The following is a 16,133-nucleotide window of genomic DNA, read 5'->3' as shown; positions in this document are numbered from 1 at the left end:
ATTTATCTTTTTAAACCAACATGTTTGTACTTTTTCCTGTTTATATGTAATCTCAAATGTTCAAAAAATTCATGTACTTAACTGTTATAAAAAGGTACAAAATAAGTGCAAAAGTAAAAATGAAATAAAAAATAATGTATAGTAAAAAATGACTAGATGATACATTGAATAATATTATTTTAGAATTCATTTATCACTTATATATACTTTAATATATAGTTCAACAAATATAGTTTATCTTTGTTCTTAACATATTCATGACTTCTAATCTGTTTGTCTTATTTATTAGGCCAAAGTCATCTCTGGCCCCTTAAAGTTGTCCTCATTATTCATTTAGACACCTCAATTTAACCTTTTACCTATTGAACACTTTACTTATACAAAATTTTTCGTATTAGACACATTTTGATAATCAACAAAAAATATCAAGTGTGTATGATGCACTTGCCATGACATGGAAAACTAATTAATTAAAAGAAGTCACGTGTCTTAAATCTGTCTTTTGTGCTTGAAAATAATTAAAATTAAAAAAATAAAATCCTAGTATGTTTGTTCCTGCCTCAGCTCATACCTGCTCCCCCTCTTCCCCCACCCCACCCCAACTTCATCTTCTTCCTCCTTTTTTTTAAAAAAAAACACTTAAATCACCTAAGTTTTTCTACTTTTTTTTATCTAATTAATGTTTTATTTTTAAGCTTAGATTCAATTTATGTTTGAGTTGATTTGGCATAAAGAAAAAGACGATTGGTGGCATTGTTTTCTAATGAACAAATTAAAATTTGTAATTGATTGTTTGAAAAGCTAAAAATAAAAAAAGATATTGACGATGATAAATTTGGGAAAAAATGAGGAATGAGGTGGTGTTCAATGGTTGGTAAAAAAGGGGAAAGAAGATAATGGTCTGGAAAAAAAAAGGGGAAGAAGATGACCAAAAAAATAAAGAAAAAGAGCATTGTGGATATGGTAACGCATATTTAATTAAAAAACAAGGTGGCATAAAGAAGAAGAATGATTGCAGCTCGAGAAAAAATGGAATGTACTTTAATGGTGGGACACTGGTGATTGTGGTGGTGAGAATGTTGTTCCAATGGTGGTTGAGTCAAAGAAAAAGATGAAGAGATGCTAATTTTATTTTATTTTTTAAAAAAAAGAATTTTTTTTGGTTAAATGATGCCCTTTCACGCTCTTTTCATGTGTGTACTACACACATGCTGCCATGTCAGCACAAAATGTTTAATAGGTAGAAATCTCTTACAATATAAGTGTTCAATTGGTATACAGTTGAATTGAGGTGTCTAAATGAAATATGTGAACAAGTTTAGGGGGTTATGTATGACTTAGGCCTATTTATTATTATAATATGATTATAGTTTTTTATACATATGATATGTTTTATCTAGAGTAAGTCATGTATTATCTAGAATAAGTCTACTTTTAACAAAATGCAATTCAATTAGTATGAAAATATTTTTGTTTATATATTTTATGGGATGTCTTTTTTATGGATGTCGTGTCTTTATTTACTTTTTTTTCGTTTGAAATTGTAATTTTTTCAATAAATTTGATGGTATACTACCCAAATATTTTGTAATATTTTTCTTTATATGTAACTGTTTTTATAGAAAATTTCTTTTTTGATAATTAAAACTTATGTTTAGTAATTAAAATATATTAAAATTCCTCTGATAAAATAAATGTTTATTTTTCATGAAGTATTTAATATATCAGACCTCCAACATCTAACCCAAAATTTTCATGTTCTATTTTGTGTAGAATTATATTCTTATGTTAAACTTTTATATGAAAGAACTTAGATTTGAACTTAGCTATATAAATTAAAAAATTTTAATATCAATTAGGAGACATACGTGCGATGCACATTCCGAGAACTAGTAAAGAAATAGATGATAAACCTTTTGAATAGTGATAGATTTGTGAAATGGAAGTCAACAATAGTGATGTCTCTCTACCTTTGTTTGACTTGAAAAAGAAGAAGAAAGCTTTGAATATCGATAGGCTTGTGAGTGGATATGACAAGATCTTTGACAATTATGTGTTGATTTGTTTTTCTTTTTATGTTAAATTTTAATGATTAAAGTCGCAATGATATGCCTATTGTATTATGTTTTTCTTTCTTTCATTTTTTATTTTTTGTGTATATTTATGATGCTCTTAAATATAACTTTTATACAAACTTAAAATTTAATTGAACTCCGAGTAATTGAATTCTTTTATTCATATTTAAATTTTCATAGCTTTTTTTTATATCAAAATATCGATATTATAATATCTTAGTTCTTTATTGTCGTTATAATATTTTTATTATATATAATTATGAAATTACAACTTTTACCATAACATAATTATGTGTCTTAATTATGAGGAGGAGATTAGTTTTTATTGAGTAATAAACATCAATACTTTACATTTAAATCAATACATAATGGATTTGTTTCATTTCTTTCATTGTTAAAAAATAATTATTAACAAACTTCAATTTAATGAAGTTGAATTACTACTACTTTGTAGTTTGTATAGTACAATTCTTTTAGTGTGTGTGCACGCATGTGTGCGTGTGTATTTTAAATTATATTTTTTTAGTATACGTAATTCAATGATTTTAGTTAAAATTATATTTAAAATGTATTAAATATAAACGATATCTTTAAAAAAAAGTTGAATTCAATATTATATATTGTTATGAATTCGATAGGTTGCTATTCCTGAACAAATGTAATACATCTAAATAGTACTAGAATATTTATGAATTCGATGGTTTGTTATTCCTGGACAAATGCAATACATTTGAATAGTACTACAATATATGAAGTTAGCATATAATAATTAAAAAATATTTGTATTAAAAAATATTTTAATTATATATCCACCACATGCATTAATAGATACCTATAATACATTGAATTCAAATTTTGTTATAATTGTTTAACTTTTTTTCTTCTTATTAACAATGTTAAAAATATATTATACATGAATTTCAAATTTTCAAATTAATTTATTTGTTACTAGATTAAAACTGTGTTAGAAATGTATTATATATGCAATATACTATTTTTGATAAGAAAAGTAAGATTAATTGATCTGTATAAGATTAAAAGATGTGGTATGATATTAAAACTGTGTTAGAAATGTATTATATATGCAATATACAATTTTTGATGAGAAAAGTAAGATTAATTGATCTGTATAAGATTAAAAGATGTGGTATGATATTAAAACTGTGTTAGAAATGTATTATATATGCAATATACTATTTTTGATAAGAAAAGTAAGATTAATTGATCTGTATAAGATTAAAAGATGTGGTATGATATGGGGGGATTCTTTCGCACTAAAATAAAATGACAGAGCCAATACGATTTTCTTTCTCTTCCCATATTTGTCTTGTCTTTGTAGTATAAAAAGAACACACAAATCTACTAATTCCAACAAATGAACTTCCATCAGCACAACAAGAAGGCAAATAATACAAGAATAAACAAAATAATCAGCCACCAACAGCACACTTGACAACTACAACAATCAGAGTGTTAAAAAATATAACAATGCCAAGAGCAGCGTATGTATCACATTCTATATAGCTTGTTGGAAGTATGATTTACATTCAGGCAAGGCTTCCAAGAAACTCGAAAACAGTTCTGGTGGCAACTGTAGCCGTAAAAGCACTTGGTGATATCTTTGAATTACCAAAAGCACAGTGTTTTCCAGATCCACATCTTCCAAACAACCTGGAGTAATTCAATAAATATGAGGGGGGAAAGCAAAGAAATTCTTAGAAAATGAACATCAATATTGAAGTTCTTTAAACACATAAAAGGCAATAAAAGAAGATGCAAATATTCAAGTAAAATCAATTAGGATGTATTTATCCTAATTTAATTGTGATATCTGAGCTGAATAGATATAAACGATGCATGTGGCCATAAGCCAACTCCAACATGAGATTTAGGTATACTTTATTGATTGAAACTTAAGAGAAAAGACATCAGTGCTGAAGTAGAACTTGTTTAAATGTAACAACCCACAGAAGATAGTGTCAACTTGACATCTTAGTCTGTTTGCTGTATTTAGGCAATTTAAGATTCCAAACGTTGACAAGCAGATCATCTCATCCCAAGATAAAATCATTATGATTCCAAAGCAAGAAAAATCATGTTTTTGATTTTAATAAGTTAAAGAAATGAAAAGGTTTGAGTAATTTCTCCTTCAAAACAGCTAGAAGAGATTAATTTTCCAATGAACAGTTCAAGTAGGTAATATTTTTCCACCCTGCACACCAAATGTTCAAACGTCTGGAATTTTGAAAAATGAGAGCATTGGCAGGCTTACCCAATTCAATTTCTAGCTCTTGATCTTCCGTGTCTCCTTCTTCCACAATTGTTCCATTTTCCATTTCCGCGGCTTTCTTGGCATACCTCTCCAAGAACTCTAGTTCAGTTTCTTCTAGTTCATCATCTTCAGAGTCCTGGCATTGAATTAAAAACAAAACAGTCAGCATACATTATTCCAAAGGTATTATGAAATGTACATTTACATGATGAATGTAGTCACTTTGCACGCAGGAGATTCGGGGTATGTGTTCCACATCTCCATTTTTTTTTTTTATTTTTTTGATGACAAGGGAAACCCGCAGCTGCTACCCTTTGGGTGCGCACAGGATAAAACCCCCGCTACTATGCAATAGCTCGCAAACCACATAGGAGAGGTAACCCGCACTAGCAAGCTTGGAATATATGATGAATGTATAGCATATGCACTCTTCCCCTACCTTCCACAAGCATTTAATGAATGTATGACAGAGCCAACAAACAGAAACCATGAATAATGATGCAAAAGACAACAATATGGCAGGCGTCATCGACAATTTCCTGTGATATTATATTTTTTCTTTTGAGAAAATTCCTGTAATTTTTATATATAAACATTGACTATTTTAACTAGAGAAGGTGGTTATGAAAAAAGAAGCAGGCTCTGATAATTATTGTTTCAAGTTGCAGTGTTCTTTTATGAAAAGAAAATGTGTTTCAAGAAAGCTGGTGTGCAAAAATTTCAACTTACATGGAAGGACCACAATTAAGTTAAGAGCCATAATTTGCTAATGAGACAAAGCTCATGTCAGAAGGCTAAGGAATTATGGTGAACGCAAAGACTCATTAGTCACTATTATTTCAATAACCCAAAAATGGGGTATAATGTATGTTCTACAAATAGAACACACTTTGACCATGACGAAAAGTAGGTCGTACGAACATGATTAACATGTAAACAATGTCTACCTGACAGCAAAGAAAATATATGGGTGGGGGAGGGGTAGCTAAAGATAATTAAACAAGACAGAATTAGTTTAGTGACCTAACCTCATCATCATCATCATCTTCAGTTTCCTCATCACCAGAAGCCTGATCTTCACTTTCTTCATCTTCATCTTCCTCTTCTTCCAGTTCTTTAAACTTCAGAAATGCCTCCATCAGTGATGCAACGGAATCATGTAGCAATAAACTCCCTTCATTTTGCCGTCCTATCAGCTTGTCAAGAGATTGTGCCAGTGCCATCACTGGTAAAATTATAATAGAAAAAAACAGACATAAGGAGACAGTGCTGATGAGATTCTTAGGAGAGTTTTCTACACCCAAGAAGAGAAGAAAAACTGAATACTTAAAAGGCAAAGCAAGGAAAAAAACATAAAAGTTAACCACAAGGTATAATTAAAACTAGTGTTAACTTGCAATCTATTAACAAGCATCGTAGTTGAGGACAGATAAACAGATCTAGATAGACACAACGGCATTTCCAGAACAAACAAAAAGACTAACGTAGAGCACATCACCAAAATATCCTTGCCCCATGAGAGAAAGTCAAGTGGAGAAGTTCCTAATAGCGCTAAAAATCTTTAGTAGGGGAAAAAGAAATAGAATACTAACCTACCAACTTGATCTCAGCCACTGATGACAAACTATGGTCAAATCTGCTTGTTGAGATAATTGCCAAAGCGGATAGAAAGCTTGTAAAGCCTTCATGTTCAATGCCCTCTATAATCTTCTCTACAATATCAGGGAAACACAAATAACACGACGCTATTGCAAGCAACAAAGGATTCCATAGTGGGACAAACTGGTTTCGTATCTCTCTAAAACGAGAAAATGCTGCCTGACACAAGGAAATCACCAAAGATTGCTTGACACCTTCTCCTTCAGGTAAGTAACTGGGACTATGTAAAAGAATGTGGACACAAGAGGATGCCCTCCATACTGCAGATGGATATTGTGAGAAAGCTTCGGTAATGAATGCACCAATTCCTTCAAGGATGGATTTTTGGGGAACAGGTGGAGCAGGAGGCAACGGCAGCTTCCCCACAAGAAAGTTTTTCACAGCAAATTTCTTGTCAAGGCTAACTGCTTTCTTGATACAGTTAAAAGTTGATAAATCCTCCATCTCCTCCCATGCATGCCAGTCAGCTATGAGATATGACCAGACCAGCATCAGCTCTGAGACTTTTAGCTTCAAAAGATCGTCAGCTTGGGTAAGTCCTTGCAAAATGAAACCAAGCAATGTGGAGCAGTCATCAACACATGATGAAGGGGGCACTGAGAAGGCAACCTCGTGTTCCTGATAATTGGAAAATATATTTGAGAAGATAACAAGAGATTTGAGAATATCAAAAACAAAAGATATATTAAAATCCTCTTATCACTCTGTTATCTCAAGTTGAATCTATGAAACGGACACCTCTATCTTCTTGTTCTTTAGAGTAGATATTATATATAGGATGATCTGTACTCTGGGATCCAATACGAAGGCAATACAAATAGGAATGTTGACGGCGACCAGTTAAGTATCAGTTGAATTTAACTGGGGTTCTTGTTGGTGGAGGAACTGGATCAAAAAGAGAGACTCTAGCTGTAAGATATCTATTGGAACCATTGCCAAAATGGACATCTTATTCAAAGAGATAGATCTAAAGTATCTGGATTACTTTGTGTATATGATCGAAGATCCAGTAGGTAGTCACTCCCTTCTCAGAGAACCGTACGTGAGTCTTCCGCCTCATACAGCTCTGTCTGAGCTTCCATCAATATCTGAACAGCTTTGCCTTATGCATGAGAAGCTAAAAGACTTGATCTAGTTAAGTTTGGTATGGAATTCATAACACAAAACAAACATCTATTGCAGTATAAACACTAGAGTTAAGCAGCATCCACTACTAAGGTGGTTGCATTTTCAATATAGAAAAATGAGCTTGAACAGGCTTCAAGCTTGATGTTACAGGCATAAAAAGGAAATATTTTACTGAAGTGCTACATATATTCATTGACACAAAAAGTAAATAATGGAATATATATGCATACACACTTGTGTTGTGACCTATCCATTTACTCTAAAATTAACTTTGATACATGGCTCAAGACTAACCATCAGTGGAGCAGATCTTAGCCACGCATGCTGTAGGAGATCTGAAAATGCTCTCATCATGGTGGTCTGACCAGAAAGCCACAATTGACTAGAATCATCCTGCTCATTTTCTTCCGATGCCGAGTTTTCCCAACACTGAGCTATCACTGCTAGTGTTGCAAAGCACTGTTCCACCATCTATCAGACGAAAGTCAGTAAGTTCAGATCTCAATATGCCTTCAATTAGACATGTGGATGAGTTCATTTTTTAAAATTTTATATTTAGGTGAAGAGCGAGGTTGATTCTACTCATCTAGAACATAAAAGGTGATTTAAGAATTTGTCTCAAGGGACCTCAGTTACAAGGAATCGCATAGTTTAGACTTATTCCTATCGGAGTAATGACTCTTGAATCACTGACCATGTGACATGATATCAACAGGACTGGGAGAGACGAGGTTTCATTGAACTAAAGGGTGAGCAAACCAACTTATATAACCTCCATTTTAACTATAAACAATGAATAGTGAACAATATATCTCCATGAAATGTGCACAAAAGATGTTCTGATTTTCATGTCAGTTACCAAAATGATAATTAGAATCATCAAACGATTTGCTAAAGAATAAAATACTAGTATGTCAGATACATAAGAAAATACCTGAGGCCATGGCTCCAGATCTAAAGGCAAGTTCTTTGAAGTTTCTTTAACCAACAGACAAACAATATCTGGAATATGCGGTGAAAGTTTTTCAGTTGCAACCTCGACCATAGTACTTAGAAGCTGAAAGTAAATGAAGCTATCTTCTTCCTCATCACTAATCCTATGACAAACCACCTGAAGAAGTGGTAACCACTCAGGTGGCATGTACTCATTCTGCAGTACCAAAAGGCCAAGCATTATTTAAACTATCATGCTTCAGGTCCATAATATAGGTTAGCCATACCCACTTACTTCAACGAGTTGGGCGATGGCAGCAGCAGCTGTCACCCGCACGGGATAACAAGAAACATCCCCCATATCTGACATTTGTAATGCTTTCACTAATGAAGAATAAATATCAGCACTCATACCCTGTTGTGGAAAGAGAAAAAAAGGAACTTACTCCTAAAAAAATGCCTAATAGCAAACAAGATGTTAAAAAGTATCATCAACACAATTATCTCACTTCAGAAAGACATGAAGCAAGCTCTCCTAGGACCCAATTTGCAGTGGCAATTAAATATGGTTGAGGACTTGGTGTTTCATACAGTGGTAGCACCCGATTCCTAACTAGAGTATCCGTAAATCCAGGACTCTGTTCTGTTAGAAACTGAGAATACAATGCCACATAAGTAATATAAGTACAGAATTTTTTAATTAAGAAAAAAAATATTCGAAATAATGATCTATTCTTACATCTAAAAGGCTGCTATAGGCCATCAGAACGCCGTAATATCTGTCAAAGTTTAGACAAGGAAATGAAAGTAAATCACGTACACAGGATGCAAGCATGATAAAGGAAGGTCAGAAAAAAGAAAAAAAAGGTCTGGATAAATGGACAAATAAAGTAGGATAATTTAGTTAACGGCATGACATTAGAATGAGCACTCTATGTCTTATGCAAACTTAGAGTTCAAGAAATTATAGAGTAATATAATGAATCTTAGAACTTTAAAAGAACAAGTTTAGTGTAGGTTCATTGCACGTGTGTCCCACATCAATCGGTAAAACTACATAGAACAAAATTATTTAAAATAGAAATTGACATTAAAGTAAACATTATGTTTTTCTAAATGATAAGAATTTCATATAGGAAGGTTAAAAAGTTATTTAACTAAACATGAACCTCTTTCTTTAATTTTTTTTAATTTATTTATTTATTTTGTTTACCGTAATTTAAGTAAATATTTATATAAGGTAACAGCATTGATTTTAAAGTCTTAAACTATAGGACATTAATATAGTTTCAAATTAGAGATTTAAGAAGCAAAACTTTGGTCAATTTTAAAATATTAATTATTTAGTAGTTCTTACCTATTACAAATAAGTAAAGATTTAATAGTTTTTCATTTAATCAATTTCAAAGTCCTAAATATTGGATGATAATTAATCGACAATTATTTGAGAAAAATAGTTAATGAAAATTTTGTCTATTGGGAGAGATGATTAGACTCCCACAACACTACTTCATATTATCGAGGACATGACTCTAGATAGGAAGGAGGGGAGGTCGCATATTAGGGTAGAAGGTTAATAGGGGTGGAGTGTTGTCGTAATGTGCGTAGGTTTAGGCTTGTTTAGTATCTGCCGTAAAACTAGTCTTTCCCTTGTAGTTCTTGTCATATGTTGTTTAATGTGTTTTGATTATCACATTATTTTGTTGTTTTTATTGTTTCTTTCATGTAGACTTTATACTGATCTTATTATTAAGCCGTTGTGCTTTCTTCATTGTTTTCTTCTTTTTACTTGTGCTGGATGCACTAGAGCCGAGGGTCTTTTGGAAACAACTTTTCTACCTCCACGAGGTAGTTGTAAAGCCTGCGTATACTCTACCCTTCCTAGACTCCACTTACTTACTGGGATTGCACTGGTATGTTGTTGTTATAGAGTCTTTTAATGAAGTGTAAGTTCGATCAAACCTTCATGCTTTTAAAGTAATACAAATAAATAGCACCAACCATAATCCTATTGAATTTTAGATAGTGGAGAACTTTCTGTCAAGTACAGTGATATATGACCATAAATTACAAAGTTAAAGGAGTTGATATCATAATTTTGTTTTTAACTCACTCATTTACTGTGTTTTCGCCATTATCAGTGGGAACAGGAAATTTTGACAAGAATGGAAGCACCAACAACTCCCCCATCGAGCTGTAACCTTTTCTTTTGTTCTTTTCTCCTTTCTTACGCTTTGATGAAGCTGTAGAAGTCTTGACTGGCAGTCCCTAGAAGCCCAAGAATAAATCACAGATAACTATATGAATTTTAATAGAAGAAGCTAGAGCAATATAATTTTTTTTTGAAAAATGAAGCTAGAGCAATATAAATTATAGAAAACTAACCTTAGATATTGAAATAACACCAAGCAAGTTTAAAGCACTTTTCCTTGCTGTAAACAAGTCATCTCTCAATCCAGAAATTTCTTCCTGCAGTATCATAAAGATCAGACAATATCCTGCGAATATTTAGAGTATACAACTTGTAAGGAGGATCAAAGATTCGAACATACAAGGTCAGACGGAAGATTTTTCCTTATGTATTCATCCGGATCTTCTTCCCAATCTATTGTGTCCTACTTAGCAGGCATTTAAGCCTTTAATCAGAACTTCACAAGGGTATGTCACAACAAAAGAAAGAAACTCATGAACATAGGCAAAGAGCTCTCTCGACGCAAATTCGTGAAATAGCTTACCTTCTCATTCTTCACAAGAGCTGGGAAGATTGCAGAATTAAGCAAGGAAGAAAAGTGAGGTGAAACCAGTCGCCATCCCTGTTTCAGATGATGATGATAATATACTTTAGCTTGGAGACTTGAACAGTAGTAGGCACTAACCATAAAAGTCCTTCCCGATAGAGGAGAAACCAAGGAATTAGCAGAAATGCCTAAAAAGAGAAAGAAGCTAGGAAGGCGAAAGAACAATCATGAAAATATATAAAACACTGCCTGCTCAAGCTACAAAAAAATAGTCAAGCAAAAGAGAAACTTTTGACCATGAAGACAACTGAACAAACTTACCGGACCTGTCTCTAAAACACGAGAAATAACATCAAAGGCTAACGACACAGTCCTTTCTGACAGCGGATCTAGTTTCTGCAAAGAAAGAGTAAGTAGATGAAGAGAGAAGATAAAAATAAAAACGATCACAGGAAGAAAGACAAGTATAGTGTGTGGGAAAAGCACTTATGAGAAACAACATAAAAGTTCATGAGACATTCTTGACAGAGCAGATGTTGAGACAAAAGAATAGTGGATGAAGAGAGAAGATAAAAATAAAATTATCATAGGAAGAAAGACGAGTATAGTGTGTGGGAAAAGCACTGATGAGAAACAACATAAAAGTTCACGAGACATTCTTGACAGAACAGATATTTAGACAAAGCATAGATTCTTACTTATACGACAGAACTTTAGAATAGTTAAAGAAAGGAGAATCTGACGGCAGCATGCTGAACAAAAGTGTCTATTTACTAGGCATTCTAGTGAAATAAGGTTATGGAACACCTGATATGAAAGTTCACATTTATAGAACTACCAAGTAATACTCCTAAGACTTACATTTATGATTGTGCTATGCTTGGCAATTTCTGAAACGCATTTCACCATGTCAGGCATCAGTCTGTCATTGTAAGATGAGAAGAAATTTGAGGAAAAACCAGGATATCTGTATTTTCATTGTGGAGCAAAAAATGCATTTTGACAGCATACTTGTCAGCGAACTTCCGGTGCCGGGACACTAAAGCACAGAAAATCAGCAGACTTCGCTTTGCAGTCTTCATCCGCAGAGAATACCCATCTTTGCAAGTCAAGCCACCATCAAAACTTAAAGAATTCAGGATTCGTATCAGATCTTGAGAAATAGAAGGAAGCAGAGGAGCCAAGGCACACGGCATGTGAGATTTCACCTATAAAATTGATAGACATTAGATTGTAGTACTGCTCAAAGAAGATTCAAAACAGAAACCTAATAAGAGGAAGAAAGATGCTTCCGGATAAATATTTCTAGGACACATTAGAGTAAGAATTCCTCCTAGTAATTTGAATAGTCTTGAAAAGAAGAAAATAGTGCACTGATAGCTGATCTGACAATCAGATCACTTTAATGGTGTATGTTCTAAACTGTTGCTTCCTTTTTCAAGAAAAGGTCAAATAAAGGAATGAGACTGTTCCTTGGTAAACCAAGTAACCAATGTTTCGAATGAAAGAAGATCTATCGTCCTGGCATAGATTAACATCCATGCTCATCCTTCACCTTTTTGGACTAGCAAAAGATCTTGTGTGCATAGAGCTATATCAAAATACACTTAAGTTACAAGACTTCAAGATCACATATAAAAAAATAGTAAACAAATTACTTTAACTCGTTTACTGGTGCCTCATTCCCATTTTCAGCGGAACTGCTTTTACACGTATAACCAGCTTCTGCTCCTCGATATGCTTGATAACTGTATCAAGCAATTTCCTCCTATCATTTTTGTTATTTTCTATATCCCGAAAGTTTTTAGGATCTGATACATCCAATATGCTGTCTGCTAACTTCTTAACAGAAAAAAATTGAAACAGAACCTAGAGCTCAAATGATAGTTGACCTTTCATGGATCAAACATCTGTGTTGTAAATTTATCCTCACCGCAAAATAGATGCACTTGCATATCATGAGAAGGATAGTTTCTGTCTGTACTTCTGATGTATGTTGGGTATCTGAAACCTGTTTCACAACGATGAATTAGCACTTCCATATACTCTAAAGTAACATGTTTTATATGGAAATACCTAGGAGGAAAAGGAATGTAGAAACTTATGTGGACCTTTTCGGTGCAGAGGTGAAATACAGCAAGTAAGGGTACAAGGATCTCTCTTGAAATAAGTTCTAGCTGTGGTGGAACTGGCTCCTTCACAAGTTTTGGATTCAAAAAGTACTGCCACAAAGACATAAGATGAGATCAATACAAGAACCTAAGCAGGTAGATTTTTACAACAGATTTGAAATAAATGAGGAATTTGGTTTAGTTAATTATTCTGTCAAAAGTAATTTTGGTTTTAATCAAATTATAGAATGCTGTTGGTCTATCTTCATATGGATCAACCCGAAGCCTTTTTGATCACCCCCCAAGTGCTTAAGCTTATTTTCAAACAATTAGCAAGCTAGGGGTGGCATTTTTCAGGACACCATGACAGTCAGCAAGGTTCTAACATACAAAATACAATTCAACAAAATAAGAAACATAAGTGCATGATATTGCAGTCATTTGAGTAAATAGATATCAACAGAGGGAAAGTCATCTATATAGGTGGAATCAGAATATAGCTGACACATATTTAAATACCTGGAAGGGTCTAATCAGTGAGTGAAGAATGGTTAAAGTGTTGATGGTTTTCCATTCAGAATTCGGATTCTTATCAATCAGATCACTGCGCTGAATGAACGACCTTAGCTCAGGCACAAGCTCAGGCCAAGCATCCTTTTGCACAAACTCAACTGCAATAATTGAGCGAAACTGAAAACAAATAGGGGAAAAGAAAATTAAAAAAGACAACCTCATTAATTACACACGCTAACGAAGAAAAAGTTATGCCCAAAACGCTTACAGCTTCAACTAATATCTTAAGAGTCATAGGTTCTGCTTGAAGCAAAGCGCGCACAAATGCATCTCTAAACTCTTTGGTGATTCCTGAGTTTGTATCAATAGAATCAACATTTCTTCTAGTGAAGTTCTTGAGATATGTGGCTGCAGCTACTTTCTGACCTCCGTTCTCACCTCCTATGGAAATGAAGATCCAATATAAAGTGTAGCACAGAAATTAATTTTACAGAATGCAAAAGCATAATCAGGTAAATACTCCTACAATTCGACAGTTGAATCATCATAATGAATATAAAATACTCGAAAACAGCGAAATCTGAACTGCAGAATACCTATGGCGATAGAGAGCAGAGTGAAGGGAAATTCTGGGAGAGTAGAGAGGTGATCCAGAGCATCAGTGGCGGCATTGATGACGGCATCGTTGGGGCTCAGAGTTTGATTGAGGAGCTGAGCAATTTGATGAATTTCCATAACGTATAAGTGGTGGCGCTGCGGCAGAACCCTAGCAAAGACTGCAGCTACAAACACACAAGAAGTTGGCAAAGAGTTGTAAAAAGAAACAAATAATTGGCTAAAACAGTTAAAAGCGCGGGAAAATTGATATTCGCGCCGTCCATTTTTTGTCATCGCCATATAAATGGCATTATTTTTTCTGTTTATTAGCTTTGAAAATATTGAATTGAATAATTTATTTATGTTCATTGGTTAATATAATTAATTAAATTAAATTATTAATTATATTCATTTATTGAAGATTTATTTTAAAAATACTTTTTCGATTCCTTTTCATATGATAATTTTTTTTAAATTTCACTTGAAATAAAAAATTAAGTAAATTTACAATTATATTATTATTTAATATTTTTTAAGTCAACTTTCAATTAACTATAAATAAGGAGTATTTTTTATTTTTAATTTATTTGTTGAGATTTCTTTTCAAAATCTTGTAAAATAATGAAATGGTGAAAGTGACTAATCAATGTATCAAATAATTATAATGAACAATAATTACTTATTTAGGTTGGTCAAATATTTATTTGAAGACGAATTAATCATCCAGGTTATAATAAGAAAAATATTGTAATTTATACATTAATTTTATAAAATGACAAATATTATGAATTAACTATTTATAGTAAATAACTAAAGATAACCATAAAACGGGAACTGAGGCAACAATAATCATAAACTTACATAATTTTTTAAGGGACATAAAATCTAAAATAGTGATATATAGATAGAAAACTTAAGCAGTAATAAATAATTTCAAATATATGTTTTGCAAGAGGATGAGTGATCCTAATTATGGATGTAATGTAATACCTGCGTCTATATTAACACGCCATAAATTGGTGTGAAATTGGGAGATTAAGGATATAAAAGACTAATTGCTAAGTAATATTATTTATATATAGTCCTTCTATACATTCGTTGCACGTATATTCCGAGTAACAACATCATATCTATTTTTATAAAATAATAACAATATTATTAAATCAAAATTTTGAGTAAAAAATTATGCATGAAAGTTGTTTCAGCCCTTATCAGTAAACATTAAATTGATCAATTGCTAATTAACAAATATATGATCTCTTATGATATTCCTTATTTTTCTCATGTTTTTCAATAATCGGTGATAAGTTTCTTTCCATATTTTCTTTCATTAAGTTGTGCTTGATTTCTTCTTCATCATCATCAATAATGAGCAAATGATAAAGCAAAAATATATCTTCCGTCCCATCGTAAAATGTTACTATAAATTTTAGCCAATTCCTTTGTTTTTTTTCTCCATGAGAATATTAAGGGTCTGTTTGAAAAAGCATTTGATAATTGAAAATAGTGTTATTATTAAGATAGAAATTATCAATATAGTAATTTCGGAAAAGGGTCTTAAATATCAATTAAAGTATTAAAAATCGTACAAACTTATCCTTCATCAACCTATTGGCTCCAAAATGCTTTTTTCATCCACTTATTGACTCCAAAATACCATTGACCACTTTTTTAATTGTTTTAAAATTAAACTTTTTAAATATTTTTTAAAATACTTGGCGTTCAACTATTGGTTATAATTTTAATTTATTAATATAATTTATAAATCAACCACTACCCACTCATTACTAACTAAACCTCACCCAATGAATAATCCAATTATAATATAAAAATCATCATAAACACTACTAAAACACGATGAGATTATAGATTCTTGAAAATGACATCCAAAATCATTCGAGTCTGAATCGAAGCCCCAATTAAATTTAGGTAGAGCTGCTTATTTAGGAGGACACTTTCTTTCAAAATTGAATTAGAAATTTATGATTAAAGGTAAAAAAGTAATACATCCCGAATTAATTCATGCATTTTTTAAAAATATAATTTAATAAATATTTATGATTTGTTTTAAAACCTTTAGTATATTATTTTGAAAAAAGTTACCTAT

General features: G+C 32.2%; 1 protein-coding gene across 1 annotated transcript; it reads right to left on the bottom strand.

The window, feature by feature from the left end:
* Nucleotides 1–3,360: 3,360 nt before the first annotated feature.
* On the bottom strand, nucleotides 3,361–14,368 carry LOC101250250 (importin beta-like SAD2 homolog). Its single transcript, XM_004228989.5, has 21 exons — nucleotides 14,026–14,368; nucleotides 13,698–13,870; nucleotides 13,436–13,606; nucleotides 12,917–13,027; nucleotides 12,739–12,816; nucleotides 11,817–12,013; nucleotides 11,667–11,727; nucleotides 11,127–11,201; nucleotides 10,803–10,880; nucleotides 10,620–10,682; nucleotides 10,453–10,536; nucleotides 10,181–10,335; nucleotides 8,807–8,846; nucleotides 8,577–8,720; nucleotides 8,363–8,482; nucleotides 8,069–8,284; nucleotides 7,429–7,605; nucleotides 5,940–6,624; nucleotides 5,376–5,572; nucleotides 4,348–4,483; nucleotides 3,361–3,746 (listed from the first exon to the last, which is right to left on the bottom strand). Exons 1-21 carry the CDS (start codon nucleotides 14,324–14,326, stop codon nucleotides 3,592–3,594), a joined length of 3,417 nt encoding a protein of 1,138 aa, XP_004229037.2. The 5' UTR covers nucleotides 14,327–14,368; the 3' UTR covers nucleotides 3,361–3,591.
* Between the last annotated feature and the right edge of the window lie 1,765 nt (nucleotides 14,369–16,133).

Source organism: Solanum lycopersicum, chromosome 1, assembly GCF_036512215.1.
Source record: "Solanum lycopersicum chromosome 1, SLM_r2.1".
Lineage (NCBI taxonomy): Eukaryota > Viridiplantae > Streptophyta > Magnoliopsida > Solanales > Solanaceae > Solanum > Solanum lycopersicum.
The sequence above is the reverse complement of the archived record's forward strand: the minus strand, read 5'-3'. Positions and strand labels throughout refer to the sequence as shown.

Coding starts and splice junctions, on each gene's coding strand:
- LOC101250250 (XM_004228989.5), bottom strand. CDS start 14,326: ATGGCGATGACAAAAAATGGACGGCGCGAATATCAATTTTCCCGCGCT. Junction 13,607..13,697: donor TTAAGATATTAGTTGAAGCT/GTAAGCGTTTTG, acceptor ATTTGTTTTCAG/TTTCGCTCAATTATTGCAGT. Junction 8,721..8,806: donor CCTATAGCAGCCTTTTAGAT/GTAAGAATAGAT, acceptor TTGTATTCTCAG/TTTCTAACAGAACAGAGTCC.